The following is a 13,127-nucleotide window of genomic DNA, read 5'->3' on the forward strand; positions in this document are numbered from 1 at the left end:
GACCTCCCGTCTCTAGGTCTAGCTCTCAATCCACTAAGCTACCCAGCTGCCCCACCTCAGTGCTACTTTAAAGGGTATTTCTTCCACATTTATAAACATCCTTCAAATTATCAGTGAACAAAGTTTAGCATATTTTGGTAGCTAGGCCAAAGAAATAAGATGGGCCCTCAATCTTCTCATTTGTAAATGAAAGACTTTAGATAGCTAATCTCTAATATCCTTCCAAGCCTAACATCCTAGGATTCCACAAACTTTAATACAATCAGGTAGGAGGGTCTACAATAAAAGTTTTGTCTCTGCTTTATCAGGCTTATTTTTCATAGACAGAACTCTGGGAGTGAAAAAGGCAGAGAGATGCTTAGAAAGTACAAGTTTAGTGACAGAGTAGGAGTGATGGATGATAGCATCAAGTGTGTTCAAAGCCTATGGGGAAGTATGTAACTCTAACTGAATAATCCTTTAGCAAAATTCCCTTAGAAACAAGCCTCTCTTCCTAGAACTTTGCAAGCTAGAGATACACAAGGAAAGGACTCCTACCTCTCATCCAGCCTCCACAGAAACTCAAGGCCAGTTTGACTAAAGCATAGGGCAGTGATGGTGAACTTTTTAAGAGATCGAGTGCCCAACCTACACCCTCATGCCACATATGAGCTTCCCCCTTACCCTAGACAGGGGAGGGAGGAAGCACTCCCATTGGGCTGCTGGGCAGAGGGGCAGGAGATGTAAGAAATGTCCTCAGAGGTGCATGGAGAGGGGGAGGGGAGCAGCCCCATCTAGTACTTGTGCCATAGGTTAACCAATACTGGTATATGTGTAATTAGACATTCTCTTTCTGTGTTTTTGTTTCTGGAATTTGTTTTTAATATTTGAGGTAGCAAAGAACATCTAAAAACCTGTATTTTAAGAAATCAATTTGTAAGCTGGTTGGCTGTGAAACTGAAAAACGGAAAAAACTGACTATAGGGAGACCAGTTAGGGAGTTACTGCAATAGTATAGGCAAGAGGTCATTAACATGGTAAGAAGAGAGATTATAAGGGAAGGGATACAAGAGTTGTTGAAGTTAGGAAAAAAACAACAACTTGGCAACTGATTAGATATTGTGGAGGGAGGGACAGTGGTGATAAATGAAAGTAAAGAGTTGTGGTCAACTCCTATCTTGAGAACTTGGGTGCTTGAAAGATTAGTGGTAGCCAGGGCACCTGAGTGGCTCAGTAGAAAGCCAGGCCATCCTGGGTTCAAATCTGTCCTCAGAAACTTTCTGACTGTGTGACATTCTAGACAAGTCACTTAACCCCCATTGCCTAGCCCTTACCTGTGGGGTATGTTAGGAGAAGTAATGCATTCAGTTTGTGACATTTTGAGTTTGAAATGTCTGAGGGACATGGAGGTGATATCTAGCTGACAACTGGATATGTGAAACTAAAGCTCAGAAGAAAGAGGAATAGGTAGATGTGGTAGTCATTATGGATGATGATCCTGCAAAAGAAAACTAGAAGGATTAGTTAGGCCATAGGAATAGAACAAGAGGGCAATGTCACAAAAACCAAGGGTGAATAAAATATCCGAAAGGAAGGGAGTAAGTGAATCCTGTCAAATACTGTGGTGAGATTAAATAGATTGGGGGGTCTGAGAAGAGACCTTAGCAATTAAAAGATCACCAACTCCCCTAAAGAAAGCAATTTCTGCTTGGTAGGAAGCCCAGAACTTGAGGAGTGAGGTGTGATGGCAACAAGCATGGACAGTTTTTGATAAGTTTCTGTTCAAAGGTCATCTAGTTCGATCCATTTCATCTTATGGAGGGGGAAACTAAGGTACAGAAAAGTCACAAGACCTTCAGTACCAAGTCACGCAAACTGTCATTTACTGGCAGAGAGCACTTTTCTAGTGGTAGAGAAGGTCTCCTCTTCTTCCCTTACTTCACTTCCAAGTTCCCAGTCCAGGTAAAGTTCTATTCCTGGGAAAGAAACAGCAGTTCCCGGGAGCAATCCATCCCACAGGGAAACCGCTCCACCCAATGAAATTACTTGGCCAACTCCAGGAAGGAGGAGCCCAGAGCCAGCAGAAAGAAAGTCCACTCGGCTTCCGTAGGACCCGCTTTCCACATACCCAAGTGAAATTCCCGCCCCCCCCCCCCCACCTCCACTAACCGTAGGTCAAAAAGAGAAAGACTGAGAGCCGAATGGGGGAGCATAGGGAAGTCGCATTACATACCTCGGCCCCTCCATGAATACTCAGATCCGATCCAGCCAGGGCTGGTTTAAAGAATTTCCCGCTTCGGCAGCATTGACTCCCAGCCCCGCCTCGCGCCCGTTCATTGGTGATCCTCAGAATCTTTTCACTGTCCCTTTTCCAAAAGAACTCAACGCCCTCTTACTCTGATTGGCTGGGAACAAGGTGCATCACGCGTCAGTCCAGGAGCTTCGACCACTCAGTAAGCCTAAACTACAGGGTTTTCCGGTTCTCTAGCCGCAGCAACGGAAGGATTCATAGTAATTGCCATTTGTCCGTCGTAGCCACAGTGCTGTTGTGTGCACTTTCCTGTGACTCCCCCCTCACTTCCTTTCCGCGATGCCTATGTACCAGGTAAAGCCCTATCACGGGGTGAGTGGATCGCTGTGTGTAGAGCTCCCCACCTGCATGTACCGAGTCCCTAATATACACGGCAAGAACCGAGGCTCAGCCTTCACCGTGGGCCCCGCAGGGCACGTGCAGGTAGGATCCCGGCCGAGCGCCTCCGTAACTCCGTCTGCGCGCGCACGCGCTCTGATCCTGTAGCCCTCGGAGCCGGGGCGGGGCAGAGTGGGCGCGCGGGGTTCGGAGCGCGTGGTTGTGGGAGGGCTTAATCTGTTGGGGGAGGGGGGGAGCAGTGCGGGGTGTGCGCAGCTGTTACTGCTGCGAAGCGGGGCAGTCAGTCTCAGTGTTTTACCGAGGCGGTTGGGCGAAGTGTAAGGTCTTGGGATGGGACTGCCCGTCCCCTCGGCTTCATTTCTGGGATTGGTTTTTGGAACTTTTGCGTGGATGTTCTCCCAGAAGGGAATAGCCCTTGTGCGGCCTGAGCTAAGAGGCTCCCCCGGCCCTGGAACCCGAACTCACCCTTTCCCGAGGCCCAGTCCCTGCCCGCTGCCCGGTACTGGGAGCCATCGTTGGATCTTAGTGGTAGAGCCGGAAGGATCTCCTAGGAGTCACCTATCTGATGCAAATCCCCTCTTTTTACAGATGAGGAAAGTTAGAGCCAGAGAGCCCAGAGACTTGTTTGTCACAAGATTCTAACCCAGGGTCTCTGTCTCCAAAACCAGCGAGTGTTTTTTTCCTACTACGACTCTACTTGGCCTTTTTTCTCAGGGCTGCCCCAAGACCTCTTGATTACCTCACCCCAATTCAGTTTTTAAATTTCTTACCCATAAGTAAGTGATGTCCAGGAAGACTGATTAGAATGAAGAGAAATTTGAATCAGGGAACCCACTTAGAAGGCTGTTGCAATAGTCCAGGTGTGAGGTGATTGATGAGGGTCGGAACTAGAGTTGTGGCTGTGGGAGTGGAGAAGAGGGACATATAAGAGAGATACTCTGGGAGAAAAATGAGAGAGAGGGAAGAGCTGAGGATGATGCTGTGTTTGTGAACTTGGATAACAAAAGATGGTGTCCTCAATAGTAAAAGGGAAATTGGGAAGAGAATAATGTTTTATGAGGAAGGCAAGAGGAGGAATTGTGTTTTGGATTTGCAGAATGTAAGATGCCTATAAAGCATCCAGTTTGAAATGTCTAAAAGGCAGTTGGTGAGGAAAGATTGGAGCTCAAGAGAGAGAGACTATAATTATAAGTTCTGAGAATCATCAGCATGGAGAAGATAATTGAACTTCTAGTGAAAGAGAACAGAAAATAGAAAAGGACCAAAAGGGAACCTTGGGATTGGGACACTCATAGTTAGTGGGTGTGACATGGATGAAGATGGAGCAGAGACTGAGAAAGAGCAGAGAGAAAGAAAACCATTAAATCAACAAATATTTATCAAGCAATAAGATTACCAGTATGTGAGACATTTACTAGGCACTGGGGACAAAGAATGAAACCCTCCATACTAAGAAGCAGCTTACAATCTAATAGAGGAAAGAAGTACAAATAAAAATAGCATAACTGTAAATTTGACTTGCTTAGCATGTGCTGCCTCTTGTCTCTCCTCCAGAGTATCTTGTTGCTTCTTCTAGGCCCTTGGTGGTGAACCTATTGCACACCTGCCAAAGTTTGTTACTAGAAAGTCAGAAGGACCAGACCCAAGCTGTTCCTTTCTCCCTCTCCATGCCTGAGGACATTTTTTTTCACTTCACCTGTCCCTCTGCCCAGCATCCCTGTTATCTCTAGAGGGTGGGGCACGGGCACATGTCTCTAAAAGGTTTGCCATCACTATTCTAGGCTGTCTTTCCCAGGGTGGCAGACGGTGGAGATGGCTGGCCTCTTCTCCAGGAATTTCCTTCCTAGATGATGGCTGTTAGGGCTGGGCTAGAAGAAGGATCAGTAGTCTGGGGTGGTGGTGTCCTGGCATCCACAGGGCTTCTGTGGCATTTGGTCAGCAATTATTGCTGGTGGTTTAATGAAAAAGACCCCCTTTCCACAATGATTTTCCCCTTAGTAGACTGCCTAACCTATATCTGAGGAGGCAGAAAGGATTCCAAGTAAGAGAGACCATTACAGTGTAGATGGCAGATGGAAAGTCACAAGTGAGTAACAGAGAGAAACCCATTTAGCCTGGATTGTATGCAGGAGGGATGTCCAGTTAAGTTTGGGAAAAGAGGTTAGGACCACATTAGGGAAGGCTTTAAAAGCTAACTAGAGTTTATATTTTCTTTTAGAGGCAATAGGAAGCTATTGGAATTGGTTGAACAGTAGAGTCATATGGTTAGGACCATACTTAACAAAGAATTACTTGGGCAGCAAAGTGCAAAATGAACTGTAGAGTGGCAAAAGACTCTGAGTCAGAGACAGATTAGAGGACTGTTGCAGTAATCACAGGGAAAAGTGTTGAAGGCTGGAACACAGGGAGATGTGTTGTTAATTTTGTATTCTGAAGATAGAAATAGCAAAATTTGGCAACCAATCGAATGTACAAATGAAGGGAGAGGGGGAGTCCAGGATAATGCCAAGGTTATAATCCTAAGAAACTGGAGAGATAGTAGTGCCTCCTATAGAAAACGGGAGGTTTGGGGAAAGTATTTAGGGGGAAGAGTGATGATAAGTTCAGTTTTAGAATGTTGAGGGGAAAGTAGAATCAAAAATCCAGAGAGAAAAGAGTATTCAGGAGAAGGTGGTAAGAAGTATCAGATGCTGCTGAAAGGCAAAGAAGAATGAGGATTGAAAGGGGGAAAAGAAAAAAGGCTGTTAAATTTGGCAATTAAAAGATCATTGGTGGGGGCAGCTGGGTAGCTCAGTGGAGTGAGAGTCAGGCCTAGAGACAGGAGGTCCTAGGTTCAAACCCGGCCTCAGCCACTTCCCAGCTGTGTGACCCTGGGCAAGTCACTTGACCCCCATTGCCCACCCTTACCAATCTTCCAACTATGAGACAATACACCAAAGTACAAGGGTTTAAAAAAAAAAAAAAAAAAAGATCATTGGTAACTTTGGAGAGAATAGTTTCAGTTGAATGATGAGGTTAAAAAACCAAATGAAAAGGGTTTAGAAGAGAGTGAGGAGAGAAAATTAAGGCATCGATATTAAGACAGATTTCTCAGAGGAGTTTAACTGACAAAAGAAGAGGCATGGGGCAGAAGTTAGCAGGCACAGTTGGATCCAGTGAAGCTTTTCTAAGGATGGGGAGAGTTAAATATGTTTGTAAGTAGCAGGGAAGGAACCAATAGATTGTGAGACACTGAAGATTTGAAGGGTTGGTAGTAAGAGAGATAGTGAGGACCATCTCCTGGAGTGGAAGAGGATAGAATCACTGGTACATATAGGGTGGTTAAGTTGGTGACAAAAGGGAGCCACTGCCCAGAAAGTAGGTTAAAGGAGGAGGTAGTGGAGTTTGATGTCAGCAATATGAGAAGAGGAGAGGAATTCTATCAAATGGCCTTACTTTTTTTTAGTGAAGCATGAAGGCAGATCCTGGTATGAAAAGGAAAGGGAGAGATAAAAAGGTTTGGAATAGCCACAGTAAGATAAGCAATCAGGGAGGGGGAGGTATTGAAGTACCTCGCTGAAATGGGGGCCTAGTTAAGAGTAGGTAGCAGAAATTTGTAGTAAACTTCCAGTCAACACTATTTGGTGATCTCCTCTAGTTCCCCTTCTACAGCATGCTACTTCACACCCTATGAAATAGTACATTATCCATTTGACAGAAAATGAAACCAAGCGCCACCTTAAATGGCTTGCTCAAGATCACAACTAGCAAATAATGGAACCAAGACTTGAACTCCCATGTCTCTTCTATCCTTTATCTAATAACATTTTTAAAAGATCCTACAAAGTTGTCTGGGTTTTTTTTTTTCCCACCTTTCCTTAAAACATCTTTCCTTAAAAAAAAAAAACTAGAGTGAAAAGTTAAAATACTAAACATTCAGCAGCAATCCATTTCATTTTTAATGAGAGGACAAGGGTAGCAGGTAGCATGTGTTCATTTAAACACAAGATAATATTTAGAGCTAGAAAGTTACCTTAAGAGATCCTCTTATGACCTTATTTTATGGATGAAGAAACTAAAACAAAGAGGCTGATTTCCCCACAGTCGAACCAAGGTAGCAAACAGTAGAACTAGTTGGGATCCAAACGCAGATCCTCTTAACTCAAGATCAGTGCACTTTCTTTTCCCTTAACCCAAGTCCCCAAAGAATTTCTGTCATGATACATAATGGCATTGGCCTTGGTAGTCAGGAAGACCTGGTTTTGAATCTTGCCTCAATTATATACTAGCTATGTTCAGTATATCATTCAAACTCTGTAAGCCCCAGTTTATTAATCTATAAATGAGGTGAGTAGTACTCACTTCATAAAGTAGCCATTAGAACTAAATGAGAATGTTGATGAAGCACTTTGTAAATCTTACAAGACTAAACATAAGCTGTTATTATATTCCAGCCCTCAGATTGATATGTGTGTATACCTAAAACAAATTCCATATTTCCCAATTTGCTACCACAGCTAAATATTGGCCTTCAAAGTCAGGAAGACCTGGGTTCTACTCTTACCTCTGAAATGTGTTTTTGGCTGTACTATGAATCTCAACAAATCACTTAATCTCTCAGTGCCTCATTTACTGTTCTGCACTGGTTGGAGCGATTTTCTTCCCTGGAATACTCTGCTCAGATGAAATCCGGGGTATGGTCTAAAAGAAGGTTTCTACCACTGCTGGGTTTATACTCCCCAAAGAGATAATAAGGAAAAAGACTTATACAAAAATATTTATGGCCACACTCTTTGTGGTGGCAAAAAAATTGGAAAATGAGGGGATGCCTTTTGATTGGGGAATGGCTAAACAAATTGTGGTATCTGTTAGTGATGGAATACTACTTTGCTAAAAGGAATAATGAACTGGAGGAATTCCATGTGAACTGGAACGACCTCTAGAAATTGATGCAGAGTGAAAGGAGCAGAACCAGGAGAACTATATACACAGAGACAGATACACTGTGGTACAATCAAATGTAATGGACTTCTACTAACAGCAATGCAATGATCTAAGACATTTCTGAGGGACTTGGGAGAAAAAAATGCAATCCACATCCAGAGAAAACTGGGAGTAGAAACACAGAAGAAAAACAACTGCTCGATCACATGGGTCAATGGGGATATGATTGGGGATGTAGACTCTAAAACGATCACCCTAGTAGTGCAAATATCAATAATATAGAAATAGGTCTTGATCAATGACACATGTAAAAACCCAGTGGCATTTTGAGTTGGCTATGGGAATGGGGTGGGAGGAGAGGAGGGAAAGAACATGAATCATGTAACCATGGAAAAATTTTCTTAATCATTTAAAATAAAATGAAATAAAAGTTTTCTCCTGTGGCATACATCACAGATTCAGGGAGGGGTAGCAGATTGAGCCCTGATCCCAGTCCAGTCACTTACTGTGACCATGGGCAAGTTATTTGACCAATATAACTTTGAGCAAGTCACATGATATTTGTAATTTTACTATTGCACATCTTTCAATTTTTTCTTTTAGTTTAGTTTTGTTTTTTTAACCCTCATCTTCCGACTTAGTACTGGTTCTAAGGGCTAGGCAATGGGGGTTAAGTGACTTGCGCAGGGTCACTCAATTAGGAAGTTTCCGAGGCCAGATTTTAACCTAGGACCTCCCATCTCTAGGCCTGGCTCTCAATTCACTGAGCCACCTCCTGCCCCCTCTTTTTAAGTTTTAAAGGGCCTAATTGGTCCAGCACTTGGACAAAGCTAAAAGCTTATCATTCTTAGAATGTTTTTTGCATGATCTCTAGTTACTCCAAAAGAAAAACAGCAACAGTCCGTTAAGGTATATATTATCCCAGTTTTAAGGATGAAGAAACTGAGGCTTGGAGAGATGATGTGACTTGCCCAAGGTCACACAATTGGTAGTCCAAAGATTCACAGAATCTCAGAATTGGAGGGAAAATGGAGGACATTGAGTCCAACCCAAAACTGTGTTGCAATAGAAAAAAGCCTTGATCTGGAGTCAGAAGACCTGTATTTGAACACCGTTTTCTGCCATTTGCTATAAGATTAGAAAAGTCATTTCTCCTGAATCTCAATTACCTTTTCTGTGCAACTAAGGGGTTGGTCTAGATGACTGTTCAAGCTCCAAATTATGATCCTGAACAAGAATCTCTTTTACAAGTGTTATAGCTAGTCTTCGTCTCTTTACTTGAAAACTGTCCAAGAGGGAACCTCAGAAAGTCAAATCTGTGTCTTTGCAGCAGCTTCTCATTATTTTTTGTCTCACTGGGACTAAACTAAACAAATCTGATCCCTCTTCCCTATGACAGCTTTTCAGATACTTAAAGACTCAAACCAAAGTTATCTTATTCCTAGTCCAGCGTTCTTCCTACTATGTCTCAAAAAAACTTCAGGGAAGAAAAATTTAGATATGAAACAAATACTGCCTGATAAATAGTATTTGCAACTCTTAGTATCATGATTAAAGATATTTATTTTTCATATCAAAAATCATGCATCACTTTCATTTCCAGTCAGTGCCTACTTAATTATTTGACATATTACTATATTTCACCCCTAACTGGTTATCCATTTTGCATCATGCACTATTATTGATCACAAGATAAATGACTATGGTTAGGATCTAGGGACAGGACATTATTGTTATTAGAAAAAACATAAAGCCCATATCCTAACAGTGCAGAGATGAAAAATTGTACCTTCTGCCTCTCATGAAATATGTGATTTCAGAGAAGCCCTCTGAAACCCAGATACTTAACCACTTTCCCCACTCAGGGTTAAAACTAAGAGACATTTGCCTCAGCTTGGTTTTTTACATGCAACTGACATGTTTTTAGCAGCATTGTGATTTTGAGCAGAAATAGAGAAATGGAATCATTTTCTAAGTGAGGTCCTTGTAATCTGCTTTCATTTTTTTTAACTTGAATTTCATTCTTAGGACAGGAAACATTAATATTCAAATGTAAATAAAGACATTTCCAAAACTAAACATTTTGGGCTTTTTCCAATAAATTTTTTTTCTATTTTATTGCAAGTAGCTTAATTATTAGATACCAAAGAGATTTTCTACAAAGTGTGCAGAGTGTTTTTGAGGTTCTGTGAATGTTCAGGATATTCTGCATCAATTTTCTGTATCTGTTCACCTTGCTATACTAAATTGCATGAAATAGTTTAAAATTTTAGAACATAATTTCAAAATAAAAACTAGAACTTAATTACTGAGTGCTTACAGACTGCATATGACAATAGCATGAGCTATTAAAAATATAAGCATTTATATCTCCTTTTCTATTAGTAATATAATAGAATAAGAAGAGAAAGGAGGATCAATGTATTTAAAATTTTATGGAGAAGATAACATTTCTTCATTGCCTGACTTTGGCATCAACAAAAGAATACTTTCAGATGGAAAAAATGAATTCTAAAAGGAAATGAAAACATTGTTGATTTTGGTTGATTTAGGAAGAGGCTGATCCATCTCTTCAGGCCCTTGAGTCTCGCCAAGAAGAGATTTTAAAACGTTTGTATGAATTGAAAGCTGCTGTTGATGGGCTCTCCAAGATGATACAAACTCCAGATGCAGACTTTGATGTGACAAACATGATCCAAGCTGATGAATATACTACTTTAACGACGAGTGCAGTAGACTTAGATTCAATGCTTGGGAAGGTAAGTTCATGTTTAAAGTTGAATCATGGTAGCATGTTTGGGTCATTTTTTCACTAAGAATTCTAGGAATGGTACTAAAAAGTATCTAAGTATCTCAAATGAAATTTGTTACATCCATTTTTCAAATCAAATTTTAAAAAAATAAAGAAATTTGTTACAGTCCCCCCTAGATTTTGAAGTGAAAGAAAAATGCCTCCTAAACAATGAGAAAATTAATTAGCTGTCACAGAGCCTAATTTAGGATAGTGTTTTCCTTTAAGTTAATTAATCTATTTAGTTTGGTTTCCCTTTCTTCCTTGGCAGAGAATGAAGGCTAGAACTAGGGAAGTTGTGGCAACGCAGAAAGTTCTATGGATCTTCATAGAACCATCTTGGGTATCATTATAGTACAGCAGAATACAGTAATTGCTTATAATGACCAAATTATCAAGAATGTGTTAAATTGTGTTCGTTTTATGTATTACAGCAGAAAACAATAGAGTACCTACAGAACATTTTACATTTCCATCAAAAAAGGTTAAAAAGAAGTTTCAATTCTTAAAGGGATAAGCATGTTAAGCTCATTCTCCAAAAATGTCAAATAACTTAATGAAGAGTAGCCTTTATTTAAGGTTAAGTCAGGTTTCAAAACTATGAAATCACTAGGCTAAACATGGAAGTAGATAGAGAACTAATCTCAAATACTTTCTCTGATATACTGAAAGCGTGACACTGAAGAAATTTAAACTTCAATGTCCCAGGCAATTCACTAATACCGAATAGAAGTAGGTTTACTGATCTGCATTAGAGGAGGGAGAGTTCTCTTTACTTTGGAGTTCCCTACACCAGTGAAATAGTCAAAACATCTGTATTTAAAATAAGATTTCTCATAAGAGGATCTTTATTGACAAAACATTTAATAGGTAGAAATGGAGAGTTCTTTTGGATTGCTAAATAAGAGAGAATTACTTTTATGGAGTTGTAATTTAGAATAACATTTCTAGAGCAGGATTTTATACTACTAGTTTCTTTCTTTCTTTTTTATAATTTCAATGCAGGATTATGGAGCATTGAAAGATATTGTGATCAATGCAAACCCAACTGTGCCTCCACTTTCCTTGTTGGTGCTACATAACTTCCTTTGTGAACACTACAAGATATTATCAACTGTTCATGTGCATTCATCTGTAAAGAATGTTCCTGAAAATCTTTTAAAGTGTTTTGGAGAACAGGCCAAGAAACAGTCACGACATGAATATCAATTGGGCTTTACCTTAATTTGGAAGGATGGTAGGTAGAGGATTGTAGTTAAACTGATGATATAAATAATGAAATTTATATATTACAAGACAAAATTATGTTAAGATTTATGTTTTCTAGAAAAATGAAAACTAATGAAAAGAAAAAAATTTAAAAGAAAATTCAGTTTCCATTATTTTGACAGTTGAATCAAACCAATGACATTTTTAAAGGTAATGTCTCTCTCCCTTTATTGCTAAACTACATGTTTTTTAAAAGTCAGAAAAATCATATTTTTAAAAGTAGCCTTAGTAAACTTAAATATTAAATGCATCATACCATTGTATAAGTGCCATATACTTCAATATCTCAATGGTGATTGTTTCCCCTCATTAACCATTCTTTCACAAGATCTCTTTGGAATATGCCAAAACTCTTCTTTATTTCTTAATACTCTAATACTTTTACTCAGAACAATTTTGGGTTAAGTTCCTATACTTTCCCAGTTCTGGGGCAACGTAGCACAGTAGAGAGCCAAGTGGATCTGGGTTCAAATTTGAACTCAGAGACACTTCCTATGTGGCCCTGGGCAAGTCACTTAACCCTATTTGTCTAGTCCTTACTGCTCTTCTGTCTTAGAATTGATACTGACAGAAGGTATGGGGTTTTTTAATAAAGAAAGGAAAAAATGCACAATTCATCTTTATTAGTGTTCTTTTCTGGTTGATTATATTGGCTAATCTCTTGGTTAAAAAGAAACTGATTGGTTAATGTGCTTTTGGAAAATTCCTTTCAGGCACTCATAAGCAAACATATCATTGCTACTAGAGTTTGTCCTTTATAATTTTTAAAGTAATAGTTAGCTAATATCCTTATTTAAAACAAAGTTACTATTAGTTACTAATTCTGAGATTTTTTTTTTCTTTTCAGTGCCAAAGCCCCAGATGAAGTTCAGTATTCAAACAATGTGTCCTATCGAAGGTGAAGGGAACATTGCTCGGTTTTTATTCTCACTGTTTGGCCAGACACATAATGCTGTTAGTCTAACACTTATAGATAGTTGGATAGATATGGCTCTTTTTCAGTTGAGAGAAGGAAGCAGTAAAGAAAAAGCAGCTGTCTTACGCTCCATGAACTCTGCTCTTGGCAGAAGTCCCTGGCTGGTGGGAAATGAACTCACTGCAGCAGACATTATAGCTTGGTGTGCACTTCAGCAATCAGGTAGTTCTAATTCCGTTCCAGCTAATGTGCAGAAATGGATGAAATCATGTGAAAATTTGGCCTCTTTTAACATTGCTCTGAAACTCCTGAAGTAAATCCTTAGAATACGTTTTTTAAAGGGGCATGACTGAAAAGTAGTACTGCTTCATGCCTGCTTGTAAATGTACTTTTACTAAAGTTGATGACTTATGGCCAGATGTCAAGAACCAATAAAATTATTATAGAACTTGTGGCTCCTCTACATAAATTTTCTGACGGCTGATTAGTATAAGTTGATTAGCAAGGTAAGCAAAAGAAACCTTAGTTAAAAACAATTTTTCAGGTTTTAAACCTTGATTTTAATAATGTTACTCTGTATATACAGATTAAGAATACAA

General features: G+C 39.9%; 2 protein-coding genes across 4 annotated transcripts in view; one reads left to right on the top strand and one right to left on the bottom strand.

Moving 5' to 3' along the window:
• The window catches only part of PMS2 (PMS1 homolog 2, mismatch repair system component), a 37,791-nt gene extending 35,494 nt beyond the window's left edge, over positions 1-2,297 (bottom strand). The window contains exon 1 of the mRNA XM_044657442.1: positions 2,213-2,297. Within this exon, the coding sequence (XP_044513377.1) occupies positions 2,213-2,226 (14 nt within the window). The 5' untranslated portion in view covers positions 2,227-2,297. The remainder of the gene's footprint in view (positions 1-2,212) is intronic.
• Positions 2,298-2,493: 196 nt separating this feature from the next.
• AIMP2 (aminoacyl tRNA synthetase complex interacting multifunctional protein 2) lies at positions 2,494-12,976 on the top strand. Of its 3 annotated transcripts, none has more exons than XM_044657443.1 (4): positions 2,494-2,713; positions 10,105-10,311; positions 11,349-11,580; positions 12,460-12,976. In XM_044657443.1, the coding sequence occupies exons 1-4, from the start codon at positions 2,570-2,572 to the stop codon at positions 12,843-12,845; spliced, it is 969 nt and encodes a 322-aa protein (XP_044513378.1). In that variant the 5' UTR covers positions 2,494-2,569; the 3' UTR covers positions 12,846-12,976. The 3 variants fall into 3 exon arrangements, with proteins under 3 accessions (XP_044513378.1, XP_044513380.1, XP_044513379.1); XM_044657444.1 differs by having other exon boundaries at positions 2,497-2,584; XM_044657445.1 differs by lacking the exon at positions 10,105-10,311.
• Positions 12,977-13,127: the final 151 nt, after the last annotated feature.

Source organism: Gracilinanus agilis, chromosome 1 (assembly GCF_016433145.1).
Source record: "Gracilinanus agilis isolate LMUSP501 chromosome 1, AgileGrace, whole genome shotgun sequence".
Taxonomy (NCBI): domain Eukaryota; kingdom Metazoa; phylum Chordata; class Mammalia; order Didelphimorphia; family Didelphidae; genus Gracilinanus; species Gracilinanus agilis.

Coding starts and splice junctions, on each gene's coding strand:
- AIMP2 (XM_044657443.1), top strand. CDS start 2,570: ATGCCTATGTACCAGGTAAAGCCCTATCACGGGGTGAGTGGATCGCTG. Junction 10,312..11,348: donor TAGATTCAATGCTTGGGAAG/GTAAGTTCATGT, acceptor ATTTCAATGCAG/GATTATGGAGCATTGAAAGA. Junction 11,581..12,459: donor TACCTTAATTTGGAAGGATG/GTAGGTAGAGGA, acceptor TTTTCTTTTCAG/TGCCAAAGCCCCAGATGAAG.